At 61.1% G+C, this 12,597-nt stretch overlaps 1 protein-coding gene across 1 annotated transcript in view; it reads right to left on the reverse strand.

Annotated features, from left to right (window-relative positions):
• Positions 1–10,012, reverse strand: part of KCNK3 (potassium two pore domain channel subfamily K member 3) — a 34,784-nt gene extending 24,772 nt beyond the window's left edge. The window contains exon 1 of the mRNA XM_051843127.2: positions 9,495–10,012. Within this exon, the coding sequence (XP_051699087.1) occupies positions 9,495–9,777 (283 nt within the window). The 5' untranslated portion in view covers positions 9,778–10,012. The remainder of the gene's footprint in view (positions 1–9,494) is intronic.
• Between the last annotated feature and the right edge of the window lie 2,585 nt (positions 10,013–12,597).

Consider the following 12,597-nt stretch of genomic DNA (forward strand, 5'->3'; position numbering starts at 1 on the left):
CTCTGGAGCCTCGAGTGGAGATCAGGCAAACGGGCCACTCGTGATCCTGAATGTGCACCGGGGTGGGTGTGGGGGTGAGAGCAGAAGCGGGAGGCTGCCCCCGCAGGAAACATCACATCCCTGCCCCCACCCTGTGTTGGTTGAGGACAAGTCACCTCCCACAGCTCTGCACCTCCCCAGGGGCTCCTGTGCACCCCCAGAAGGCTTTGCTGCTACATCGAACTCCGGCAGGGACCTTTGGCCCCAAGACGGAAATGGGCAGGGGAGGGAGTGGAACCACTCTCTGGGGACCAGCTGTGGGCTCCGGGTGACCAGGGTAAGGGTGAACTGAGGCAACCAGGGCTCAGGTGGCCACTGCCCTTGGCGTCAGCTCAGGTCACGAGGCACCCATGGTTCAACTGGGGTCACCAGGCACCCACTGGCTCAACCGGGGCTGGGGACACCCCCTGGTCAGGATCCGGAGAGGCTGGGTCTGTCACTTCCCTCCTCCCGTGCTCATCAACTCAAGGCCACCCTGAATAGTCCAGACCCCTCTAGGGTCTGCTCCCGGCCACCTCTTCTCCAGCACACTCACGCCCCTCAGCCTGCCGTGCTGACCCTTGCCCCGGAAGCTCTTTTGGCCAACTACCGCCTCCTGAAGTCCTCACTCACCCCTGCAGCCTGCCTCAAGTGCTACCTGCCCAGCGCCCTTGGACTTGGCATGGATACCACTCAGCCAACGCTTCTCAGGAGCACCAGACCCACGGCTGCTTGGGAAGGGCCCGGGCTCCATTTCCCGTTCTCCTGGTGCCTCGGGCAGTGCCTGGCCCACGGGCGATCCAGACAGCTCTGTGATTTTTGGTAAACTGAACTGAAACGAAGGCGCAGCAGGTAAAGCCCCCACCTGCAGTGCCGGTATCCCATATGGGCGCCAGTTCAAGTCCCAGCTGCTCCACTTCCCATCCAGCTCTCTGTTATGGCCTGGGAAAGCAGTAGAAGATTGCCCAAGTCCTTGAGCCCCTGCACCCACATGGGAGACCCAGAAGAAGCTCCTGGCTCCTGGCTCCAGGTTGGCTCAGCTCTGGCTATTGTTGCCAATTGGGGAGTGAACCAGCAGATGGAAGACCTCTCTCTCTTGCTCTCTCTGCCTCTCTTCTCTGTGAAACTCTGACCTTCAAATAAATAAATAAATCTTTTAAAAAAATGGCTAAACCCAGTTCTCTTTGGAAGATGTCCCAGAGGAGGGGGTGGGGGGACCCCAGGACACTCCTGAGTTCCACACTGAGTACTGCTGCCTCCTTAAAGATCAAGAAATCAAAGCACCCTAAAGCTGAGAAGAATCTAAAAAGCCGTTCACTGCACCGCCGCCGGCTACCCGGTCAGAGCAGGGGTCTTTTCGATGTGTCCACCTGGCTAGGCCAGACCCCCAGGTAGTCAATGAAACACTAATCTAGGGATCGTGATTAAAGTCCACGATCAGTTGGCTGTCAGTAAGGGAGCACAGCCTGGGAGAATCTGCGACATTCGACTGGGATCGTCCTAGGGAACCTGGCTGAGCTTGGTTCAATCAGTGGAGCCACCTTCAGAGCCGAGCTGGAGAAATTCTGTCTGCAGGCAGCGGCTCTGCCAGGCCGCGGAGGGAGCTCCAGGCTGCCCTGCCTGACGGCCAGCCCTGTGGATTCCAGATTTGCCGCCCCAGCCTGTGCCATCCTATCAGCCAGTTCCCTGTGATGTATTTCCTGATACAGGTCTCCTCCTGGTTTTGCTTCTCTAGTTGAACCCAGATTGCTACAGGTGGCTTCTGCAGCATGCCTGTCCAGTGTCTGCTTGTATGCCTCCTGTGACGGGGAGCTCACCACCTTCTGAGCCAGCACGGTACATCTTTGGTCGGTGTCAACTAGAACAATTCTGCCTTCTATTGGACTGAATCTTTCCGTGGATCCTATTGGCTCAACCGTGCGGGCTGAGAACAAGGCTGTCCTCTCACCTCCCAGTAGCCCAGTGGACCTCTGCTATGGCGTTCGGGCTCTCTGTGCTCGCCAAGTGTCCCGCCTTTGACACGCGGCTTCTCACCCTGACTGTCTTCCTCTTAACATTTGCAAACACACACGGCCTGACGGGTCCAAAGGAAAACAGGCCCCTGCTGCTCCCTGCGCCCCCACTGCCAGCTGTCACGGGAGAGTCTTTCTGGCAGCCATGGGGCCCCACAGGGGCCTGTGCTGTCTGCATCCTTGCCCGTGGGAAGCCACGCTCTCGTTCTGAGAGAAGAAATGAGCCTGAGCTGTTGCTTCTAGTGGGAGCTGGAAACTCCTGCCCTTGGGCCCCCGGGCAGTGCTGGGGACTGCATGACGGGGGGTCCCCAAGATTCACAGGCTGGAGTGGAACTAGGTCCCCGTGCGGAGTGCTCGGAATGGGATCAGTGCCCTCGGGAAGAGGAGACAGGAGCTCGTTCCCCTGTCCCTGCCCACTCTCCGAGGCCACAGCAGGAAGATGGCGCCCTGGAAACCAGGGAGTCCCCACCGGGCCCTGGGCTGCTGCACCCTGATCTGGTCTTCTTAGCCTTGAGGACCATGGGGAAGAAATGCGTGCTGCCTAAGCCGCCCTTTGCGGTCACTCGTGCAGTTAGGGCAGCCCGAGGCCACTGAGCCAGGCAGGGGCCCGGGGCCCCGCTCCGGGCACCCGTTCTCCACAGATGGAGGAGCTTTGCTGGCAGACGGGGAGGTGGGGTGTGTGGGGGGGGAGGACAGCGTCTGAGGACCAGTGGCCTCCTGCTCACCAGCTTCCCCAGGGGCCAGCCCATCCCTGCCCCTCTCCTTTCCCCCACCCCACTGCCGGCTCCACAGCTCCCAGGGCAAGGCAGCCTCCGCGAAGGGTGCGCAGCTCTGATGTCTCCACCACCACATCTCTGAGGCTGTGCCCGGCGCCGAGTGGTCTTTGCCGCACATCTCTTGGCTACTCCAGGTTCTTTGAAATGCTTGCCACCTGATGTGCAGCATCAACAGCCTCAGCGTCCCTAGGGCTATGGGTGGGGGCTTGTGTGGGGATGCAGATTCCCAGGCCCGGCCCCAGACCTAGGAGTCAGAATTTGTATGCAAATGCGATCACATCGCAGACTGAGACGCTTTCCTTTGGAGAATTCCATGCTACCGAGCAGGCTTCGTCAGCTTCCGCTCCTGGAACGCTTCCTCTGTGTGGGTGGGGAGGTGACCACTCTCTGCCTCTGCCAGGGCCACAGGGCTGAGAGGTGGGGTGGAGAGTGCGCCACTCAGGCAGACAAAGAGCCCAGCCCCAGCACAAGGACAGACTCCCCCGACCCCCACGTGCCCCCTCCCCAAAGGGGAACCAGCCTTTGTGAAGGGTGAGGGTGGGAGGGAAACCCCAGCCTGGCAGGGGCCTCAGGGTCCCAGCCACCCAGAGGCCATCTTTCTCTCAGGGACCTCTCCTGCCTCCGGCCACAGCTCTAGCACGTGGCAAAGTGGAGGTGTGAGTTGGGGCAGTAGCTTGGGGTGGGGCATCTCCAGGTGAAAGACAGGTCCCCGGGAGCCATCTGGGGGCCGCAGGAGCTGGGCGTTTCTGCACAGCAAGGGAGCGGGCAGGGACCAGGAGGTGGCCACAGGAGCTGGGCAGTTGACCACTCTCTGTGCTGCCATAAGAGGCGTCCATCACGGGGCTCTCGGAGGACCAGAGGATAGTGAGGGAGGCGGGGGGTGGAGGGAGGGAGCGCAGGGAACAGGGCTCAGCCGCTGCAGCCATCAGCCATTGAAGCGCCCACACGGAAAACACAAGGACGGGGGCTACAGTTCCTCCTGGGCCCCATGCTCCACCCATCATTCTGTGCGTGAGACCCTGAAGTCCGGCCTCAGCGGAGCGCCCTACGGACACCCTGCTACCTACACCCTGCACCATTTGCTGCATCGGCACAGAAAGAAATGCGGGGCTCTATGGGAACACGCACCCTCCACACCTGCGTGGATGTCCTGGGCTGACTCCCAGCCCTGCTGAGTTTCCCTTCCCTTGACTTCCGGGTGACGGCGCTGGCCCCCAGGGCAGCGAGGACAGGCTGATGGCCGAGAGCGCCCCGCCTGGGCGACAGCTGAGATCGGTCTCCGTTCGAGCTCGGCCTGGTCCCTGGCTGCTGCCTGGTTGCAGGGAAATGTTTTTACATTTTGTAGAATTACAAAATCCACTCACAGGCTCACCGTTTGCGCTGCCAGCTGAAAGCTGTTTTTAGTGGTGATTTGCGCTACATGCATCTGTGATTGTTTATGTTTTCTTTGGAAATACTTATTGTGTTTGTCCTGTCCCCCTGCGGCCAGGCGTGTGTCTTCTATTTCTGTCCTGTTCTGGCTCCCACTCCCTCCGGGCCTCCGGCCCTGGCCCCCGCCGGTGCTGCCTGGGACCTGGACATGAAGGCGGGAGGATGCAGTGAGGAGGACTTTGGGCGGGCCACACCCACTCAGCAGAGGAGGCGCCCGAGGGGTGGTCTTGGAAGTTACTGCCTCCACTTCCTGGACAGGAGCTGGGCTCACTGTGGTCACAGCAATGCTTGGGGACACAGCAGCTCCCTTCCAGCACGCGAGAGCAACACGTACAGGGTTACGACTGCAAGCCCCTTTTGGCATCATGGTCCCATTTAACCCTGGGTGGGAGGGAGCAGATACTACTCTCCCCATTTTGTAGATGACAACGCAAGCTCATGGAGGCGCCCTAACTCGTTCAAGGTCACAGGGCGGGTGTCAGCAGGGTGCGGGGTGTGACCAGTGGGCTCTGACGTGCGTGTCAGTGCCCGCATCCTACACCACCCTTGAGGAAAGGCTGTGGGGTCGGTGCTGAGGGGCTTGCCACTGGGGACTGGGGAGGGAGGCATTGCTGGCTGAGGGTGGGCGCTGGGACCCTGCAAGTTAACCTTCCCAGGAGACAGCCGGAGGAGACTCGGACCAGCAGAGTGAGAAGCTGCCAGAGGTCTCAGTGCACGGTGGGGGGGGGGGGGGAGCAGGCTGGCGTGGTGCAGGGAATGCCAGTGCGGGGGGCCAGAGGCCTGGCTTCTGCCGCGGCCGTGTGCGCCCCTTGCTGTGTGACCCTGTGTAAGCTCCTCATCTCTCTGGGCATCGGATGACGATTGATGTCACCTGTCACTTTTTTATTTGAGGGCTCTGGGATTTTGGGGGTGCACCTCCCCCTTCTTGAAAAGATGGCAAAGTGACAGCTTGGACCCCTAGTCTAAGGGTTTCCATGCCGCGTGGGGAGGGAGCCCTGCAGGCTGTGCTCGGCGGGGGCAGGGCAGCTGGCGAGGGAAGAGCAGAACAGGGGGCCCCCTGCCCCGGCTGCGGCAGCTCTCCTGTTGCCTCAGAGCCGCAGGACTCACAGGACCTGCACCTGCCATGGGAGAGGAACCGGCAGCTGAAGCCTGCGGCTGGCCCGGGGAGCACGTGGTCTGGACAGGCCAGGAGAGCGGCAGGTGGCTGTCACGGGTGGGAGCCAGGGGTCCCCTCCTTTGCGGGAGGGGAGGCTTTGCCAGGGCAAAGCCTTGGCTCCTTGGTGCCCTGAGGTGCAAGCCGAGCCCTGGGCTGGAGTCTTGCAGTGGAGGAAGAACTGGCGAGGAGTGCAGGGTGGGGGCAGGTACCACACCCGCTAGGTGAGAGACTTCACCTCAGAGCCCAGGTCTGTCCGCTGAGGAACCGGGGTAAGGAGGCCCCTCCTGAAGGGTGGTCAGGGCAGCAAACGAGGGGCAATGATGCAGCCTGCCAAGGAGTAGACGGTAGGGGCCGGTGGGCTTAACCCTGCTGTGATTCCAGCATCCTCTATGGGTGCTGACTTGAGTCCCGGCTGCTCCACTTCATACCCAGCCCCCTGCTAATTCAAAAGCAGCAGAAGATGGAGTTTCAGGCTCCTGGCTTTGGCCCAGCCCAGCTCTGGCCGTTGAATGGCCACTTGGGAAGTGTTTCTCTCTCTCTCTCTCTCTCTCTCTCTCTCTCTCTCTCTCTGCTTCCACCTTTCAAATAAATAAATAAATCTTAAAAAGAGTAGACAATAGATTGTACCTGCTGCCATTATCACTGTTGCTGCTGCTGTTAATAAAAATGATAAATAAGGAGGCACCTGGAAGAAGGGGGTGGTGGTGAGGTTTTGCTGCCGTCCAACCGTGTGGCTCCGGTCTCCGTGAGAGGAGGAGGTTGTGCCAGCTCATCTCCAAGCCCCTCCCGCTCGACAGCCCCTGAGCTATGAATAGGTGGGGCCCCGGGCCCTGGAGGAGTCTGGTGACTCAACAGCTAGAGGGGTTAGGTTTCCCCGAGAAAGAGTTTGTGTTTGGGGACTTGGTGCACAACAAAGGGAAGCCAGGGACAGGGCTGGAGGAAGCCGCACAGCCAGCGGAGAGGAGACCGTGACTAACAGGTGAATGACTAAGTCCGACCCCCTGACCTTCAACCAATCAGGGCTGCCCGTGTGCACCCCGCAAGCTGGCATCCCCAGCACATCTCGGCTCTGCCAGGCCCGGCTGAGCCTGGACTTAACGACATATGGAAGCAAAGGAAGCGGCCAAGAGACCAGCAGGGAGCGAGCCCCGGGGCTTGGAGTCAGAGGACCCAGCTCTCCGCTCTGACCCTGCTGCCTCCCAGCTGGGAGATGCTGGGGGAGTCTCTGGCCCCGCCCCAAGCCTCCCCACCTTCATCTGGATAACGGCGCTAACATTGCCTGCCTGGCAGCTTCCCTGAGACTTGGGACTGGGGATGAGAGCACGGGGGCCATTCACTAGCTGCTGAACCAACGGGACGTTCGGTCATTATTCCATCCCAACAGGACTCCAGGGTCTCAGAAGGAGGCTCCCAAAGGGGTCAAGTGGGCAGGAGCTGTGGCTGTTGGCTTTGGGGTCAGGATCAACATAACATCAGTGGAACACAAGGCCCCTTCCAACCATCTGATCACAGCCCTGACCAATTTTTCTTAGAGCAGAGCCCTTGTGGACAGCTTCCAGCTAGGTGGTATGGCTGGACTGGGAGGTGACGAAAGGCCAGGGCTGGTTGGGTGTCCAGTCCTGCCTTTTACCCTCTTGATGCCTGTTGACTCCCAGGGCATGGGCAGTGCCAGCCAGGTGCAAACCTTCCCCCCCCAACAAGGGGTGAGCTGCTGCTGGTTTTCCTTCTGCTCTGCGCTTTGAGAAGGAGTAGCTACCAGAAGGGTGCTCTGCTGCCTCCAGCCCCAGCTCTTAGCATCACGTTTGCTGGGAACCCCAGCACTTCAGGAAACAGCAGGGGTGGAGGGAAAGGGCAATGCCCTCGCATTTCTGGCCCCCTTCAACCCATCGGTAGCATTCTCTGAGTGCTCATGGCCAGCCAGTGGGTACTGCGCCAAAGAAGGCAGCCCCGGGGCCCTGCCCACATGGAGGTTAATTATCGGGTGATTAAAGAGACAGAACACACCCCTGCTAATGTAAATAATCATTCAAAAGTGCTTGAACTGTTCCACCCAGGTTGTCCTGACACCGAGGCTTCTACAACTGCCTGGAGCAGTGGCCTAGGATGTTCTGAGCCGAGGGAGGGTTTGCCAGGCACCTAGAAGGTTAGTTTGAATGAGATAAATAGCAGACCGAGGACAAGGTGCGCCCGACAGGCACATGTGAGGTGCGCTCAGGGGACAGTCTGGCTGCAGAAGAGAGGGCGTGTGAGGAAGAACAGAGAACTGAAGTCAAGAGACAGAGCTTGGAGCCAGGGAGGCAGGTGCTTACAATCTGGGATGTGTGTGGACCAGATTCCACAGGCAACCAGGAGCCACTGGGGGCTTCTGAGAAGAGGACCGGTCTGGTGGGACCCGTGCTTTGGGAGAGTCTTTCCAGCAGCATTGTCAGGGAAGCCGGCCTTGCTGGGGGGAATGAGGCAGGTGCTGAAGAGGTTACTATGGAGCTGGGGACAATGGGATGGAGAAGGAAAGGGCAAGAAGCGAGAGGGAGATGGAAGGTATACCGATGCTCGCTCTGATTCTCCAAACAGTTGGGCAGCTACCGAAACCTTGGCCGGTGGCAGTGGGGTGCCAGACGGGAGAAGACCCAGGGACAAATGGGGCCTGGTCCTTCTCAAGGAAGCAGCTACCTCTCTGGGAAGACCTGGGTCTGAGCATCCTCCCCTAACTCTCAGGGTCAGCAGGACCCAGAGGTGCCCCATCCCCACTGCAAGGCCCCTTCCCTCTCTCTTCCAAGAGGTGATCCAGACACCACACAGCATAGCTTCCCGTGTTCCCCAGAGAGCAGCGGAGCCTTGGAACAGAGCCCTGCGGTGGACAGACTACAGGGACAGTGTCCAGTCCTGCCTTTTACCCTCTTGATGCCTGTTGACTCCCAGGAAAACACTGCCATCTTGTCATGGGCCATGCCAAATGGCAAGGAGCCCCTGGCAGCTCAGCCAAGACAGGAAGGGGAGAAGGAACGGGAAAGAGGGCGGACAGAGCTCCTGGAGGCGTCCCAAAGGGCTTTGGGGGAAGGTGGGTTTCCAATCTCGGAATCCAAGCACGTCAGGGCTGGGAGGTGCCCTTGAGACCATGTTGGCCAACCTCCCCTGTCTGAGACCCAGGCAGGGGAAGGGACCTGCCCAAGGTCACAAAGCGACACAGTAATGGACCTGGGAGGGGAGCGTGGGGTCTTTGGAGCAGGTGCAGTGTCTACTCATCTCTAGACATGCTGGGTGGCACCCTCAAGAGTCTGGCTGGGGACCCCCTTGTGGGACACCCATTTGTGCGCTGTGCCTGTGGCTATGTTGTCATAGGATCTGGGTGAGTATGTGGCCTCTTGCACGGTGATCTGCCTTGGTTTGGAACAGAGAACCAGGGCCATTCCTGTGAGGTGACTGTTTTGCAGACAAGGGAGAAGGCTGGCAAGGCTGGATCTGGCTTCCGGCACCAGCTCAGCTGCTCTCAGAAATTACAGGCACTGCCTGCTGGTGACTAAAGTCCTCCCGGACCTGGGCACACGCGCACACACAACCCGGGCAACACGCACAGGCAGAGACACACAGCACACACACCCCGAGCAGCTCTCACGGCTGGGGATAGAGGGTGTTCCCAGCACCCAGAGCGCCGCGGAGAGCCGCGTAGGGCGTCCTCCTGCCTCCCTGGGGCCCGCAGGTGTGGACGCGCCAGGGTGCGGAGCCCACGCCGAGGGACGCGGAGCAGAGGCGCGCGCCCCGCCGCTCACGCCCAGCGCCAGGCTCCAGGGCCGGCGCGGCCACACCCCTCCTCCCCGAGCCTCGGTCGGCCGGGCCTGCCGGTCTCACACACTCCGGAGTCCCCTGGGGACCTCGAGCCGCCTGGCAGGGCCAAGTTAGGGCTGGCCCGGCCGGAGGGGCCGGTCCCGAGCCAGGCATCGCCGCCTCCTCCTCAGATCTCCAGCCCGCGGAGAAGACCCGCCGGGCTGAGCCCCGGATCCTAAGGGCGCGGGGATGGGCGCCCAGCCCCTCTCCGGGGATCCTAGCCCCCCTCGGCGCCCAGCAGGGGTCCGCGCCCCCCGCCCCCGCCCAGCGAGTAGTTACCGATGGTAGTGATGACGGTGATGGCGAAGTAGAAGGAGCCGGCGAAGCGCCACTGCACGCCGGCCTTGTGCGGCTTGAGGCGCAGCACGACGCGCTCGAGCTCCTCGTAGCCGCCCAGGCTGAGGTTGTAGCGCGCCCGCAGCTCCTGCTGCCGCCGCTCCAGCCGCCGCCGCTCCACCATCTCGGGCTCGGACTCCAGCGCGTCGAAGACCGCGGCGCCCACCAGCAGGTAGGTGAAGGTGCACACGATGAGCGCCAGCGTGCGCACGTTCTGCCGCTTCATCGTCGCGCCCGGGCCGCCGCCGGCCCCCCGGCGCCCCCGGCCCGCGCCCCGGCCGCCGCTGCTGCTGCCCCGCAGGCGGCCTGGGGCATGGCTGCGCTCCGCTCCCGGCGCCCGGCACCCGCTCCGCGCCCGCGGCCGCCGCAGCCGCCGCTGCCGCCGCGGAGCTGTCCCTTCAGCACCACCCACCGCCCTCCTCCGCCGGCCCCGCGCCCGCCCCCGCCCCGCGCCCGCAGGCTGCCTCCTCCCGCCAGCCCTCCCGCCCAGCCAAATAAGGACTGGGGAGACGGCCGGCCGAGGGAGTGAGGGCGGGGCGGCGAGCGGGAGAACCCAGGCAGGACAGCGGAGGTGGGGGGGGGGGGGAAGGAGAGGGAGGGAAGGAGAAAGAGACGGAGAGAGAGGGAGGGAGGGATAGACAGGGGGAGAGAAGTGGAGGGAGAGACAGGGAGAGAGGGAGGGAGGAGAGAGAGAGAGAGAGAGAGAGAGAGAGAGAGAGAGAGAGAGAGAGAGAGAGAGAGAGAGGACCTGAGGCACAGAAAACTAGCCAGAGAAAGGCAGATCTAGGGGGAGGGAGGCGTGATTCAGGAGAGAGCCCCCGAGGTAGATGGGCAGACACAGAAGTGGAAGAGAGAGGCAGGCAGAAATCTACAGAGGGGAAGTTGAAGCACAAAGAAGAGAGAGAGAGAGAGAGAGAGAGAGAGAGAGAGAGAGAGAGAGACTCCGAGAGCTGGAGATAAACGGATGCCACAGAAAAAGATGCAAAAGCAAAGAAGGGAAAGGAGCAGAGGGGTCCCCCCCCCCCCCGCCCCGCACCAAACCACAGCTGTTAGGGCTGGAAGGGACCATGGCCTGGCTGTCCTCCACCTCACTATACAGATGGGAAACCAAGGCACAGAGAGGCCAAGCCACAGGCAAGGGCAGGCAGCATGTCAGTGACAGCCCTGGGACTCCGCCAAGCTTTCCTAGGCCGTACTCCCTGCACTGTGCCAGGCCCCGGCTGTCTTAGGAACAGGCAGGCCCAGCTGTGGCCCTGGGCACACATGAGCGACAGCCCGGGGGAGAACCCGGCTCTGGGGAATTGTGTGCCTCCCCAGTCAGCACAGCTCTTGGACTGGGCTGCGGGAGCACAGCCTAGGAGCCGGGGCCGCCTGTGCTGCCCCCCAAGGCCCTCCAGGCTGTCCCGACATCCACAGCTCCTGTGCTGCTCTAGTGTGCCAGATTGGGCTGGGACTGGGCTGCCAGAGACAGCCCTGGACGCTGGCTTGGAGGTGTCCCCACAGAACTGGGATCTGACTGAGATGACCCAGAGCCTGTGTCTCTGTTTCTCCATGTGCCAATGTGGCGGCTGTGGTGATGATGTGAGAAGGGCAGTGGGACCTCGGACGAGGTGTCGCTGCCCCCACCCCCAGAGCCTCCCGCCCTTACCCTAACTTCGAGGAGGCCATGCAGATGCTCCCGCAGGCTTTGCTCAGCTCCAGGCAGCTCCAGGCTTGGATGTGCTGGGTGAGCAGAATGTTTGGAATGTGAGTCCCAGTGCCAAGGAGGACCAAAAAGTCCTGCACGGGCCCCTAGCAAGGGCCACACAGAGAGACATGGAAGAGGCCCCAAAGTCCCCGAACGAGGAGGCGGTCAGCCAGAAGGGGGAGCACCACCTGCCCACATCCTGGGCTGACCTGTCACCGCCGGTGGCTTCACTCCCTCAGCCTGCTCATGCCTTCAACCATTCACTCAGCGCAAGTACTTATCAAGCGTCTGCTGTGTGTCCGGTTAGGCACATGAATCATTTCTGGTCCTTACCACAATCCTGAAAGGTAGGCATGGCTGTGCCCATTTTGCAGATGGGGAAACTGAGGCTGAGGGTACTGCAGAATATCCCCCAGGTACTCAGCTGGGAAGAAGCTTCTGTTCGTCTGTCTCAAGCCTGTGCTCATCTCTGTGACTCCTCAAGACTCAGTTTTTGGTCAACTGTGAAGTGGGAGTGAACGTGAGCTCTACAGCCCCTCCTGAGCTGTCTCGCAGGAGACTGCATGTGTGCAGACCTGATGCGGTGGGGCTCTCCAGTGGCTTCCATTCCCCTCGGGCTCCGATCTCTGGACCAGAGCCTGATGGAAGAGCCATGACCTCCTAGCACCTTGTTCCTCCTCCTCCTTTGCGCCTTTGCAGACACAGCTTCCTGGTCTTGCCCTCTGACCATGAACTTGGCCTATTGCAAGCTATTCCCCTTGGTATCCCCTGGCTCCCTGGAAGAAAATCAGTGCCTTTTGCAGCTTAGATAATGTGGACTTTTGATGTAGTGGCTCCTGGCCCCAGTGTCCCCAAGACTCAGTTTCCCCAAAGCTTGTGTAGATGAACAAGTGGCTTGCCCGAGCTGATCTTCAGCATGAAAAGGCATGAGGACAAGGCCTGCTTGCTTCTGTGCACACTCGGGGCTACTGCATGTGGTGGAGCTTTGGAAAAGAGGAAGCAAAGCTCTCTTTAGGGGCAGGTCATTAATTATGGATGGTGATGAAGCTTGTCCTCCCAGCACTTGGGACCTGCAAGGACCTTCAGACGTCACCAGCCCGCCTGTCTCATGTTACAGATGAGAAAACCAAGGCTCAGTGGGTAGGGGCAGGGTTGCCCCAGGGTCCCACAGGGAGTGAGAGGAGACCAGGACTCATTCTCTTGGCTGGGGGCTTTCCTGTAGCACCATTATGTGTGGGACAAGAGCACCTGGCAGTGGGGGGCCCGTGACACATCCACAGTAGCCTTGGTGCCCAGGGGGCGGCCTGGGTCTCCTGCCCGCCTTTCTCAGGTGGAGGGAAATGGGGTGGTGGAGCCGTG

The sequence above is a fragment of the Oryctolagus cuniculus genome, chromosome 2, assembly GCF_964237555.1.
Source record: "Oryctolagus cuniculus chromosome 2, mOryCun1.1, whole genome shotgun sequence".
NCBI lineage: Eukaryota > Metazoa > Chordata > Mammalia > Lagomorpha > Leporidae > Oryctolagus > Oryctolagus cuniculus.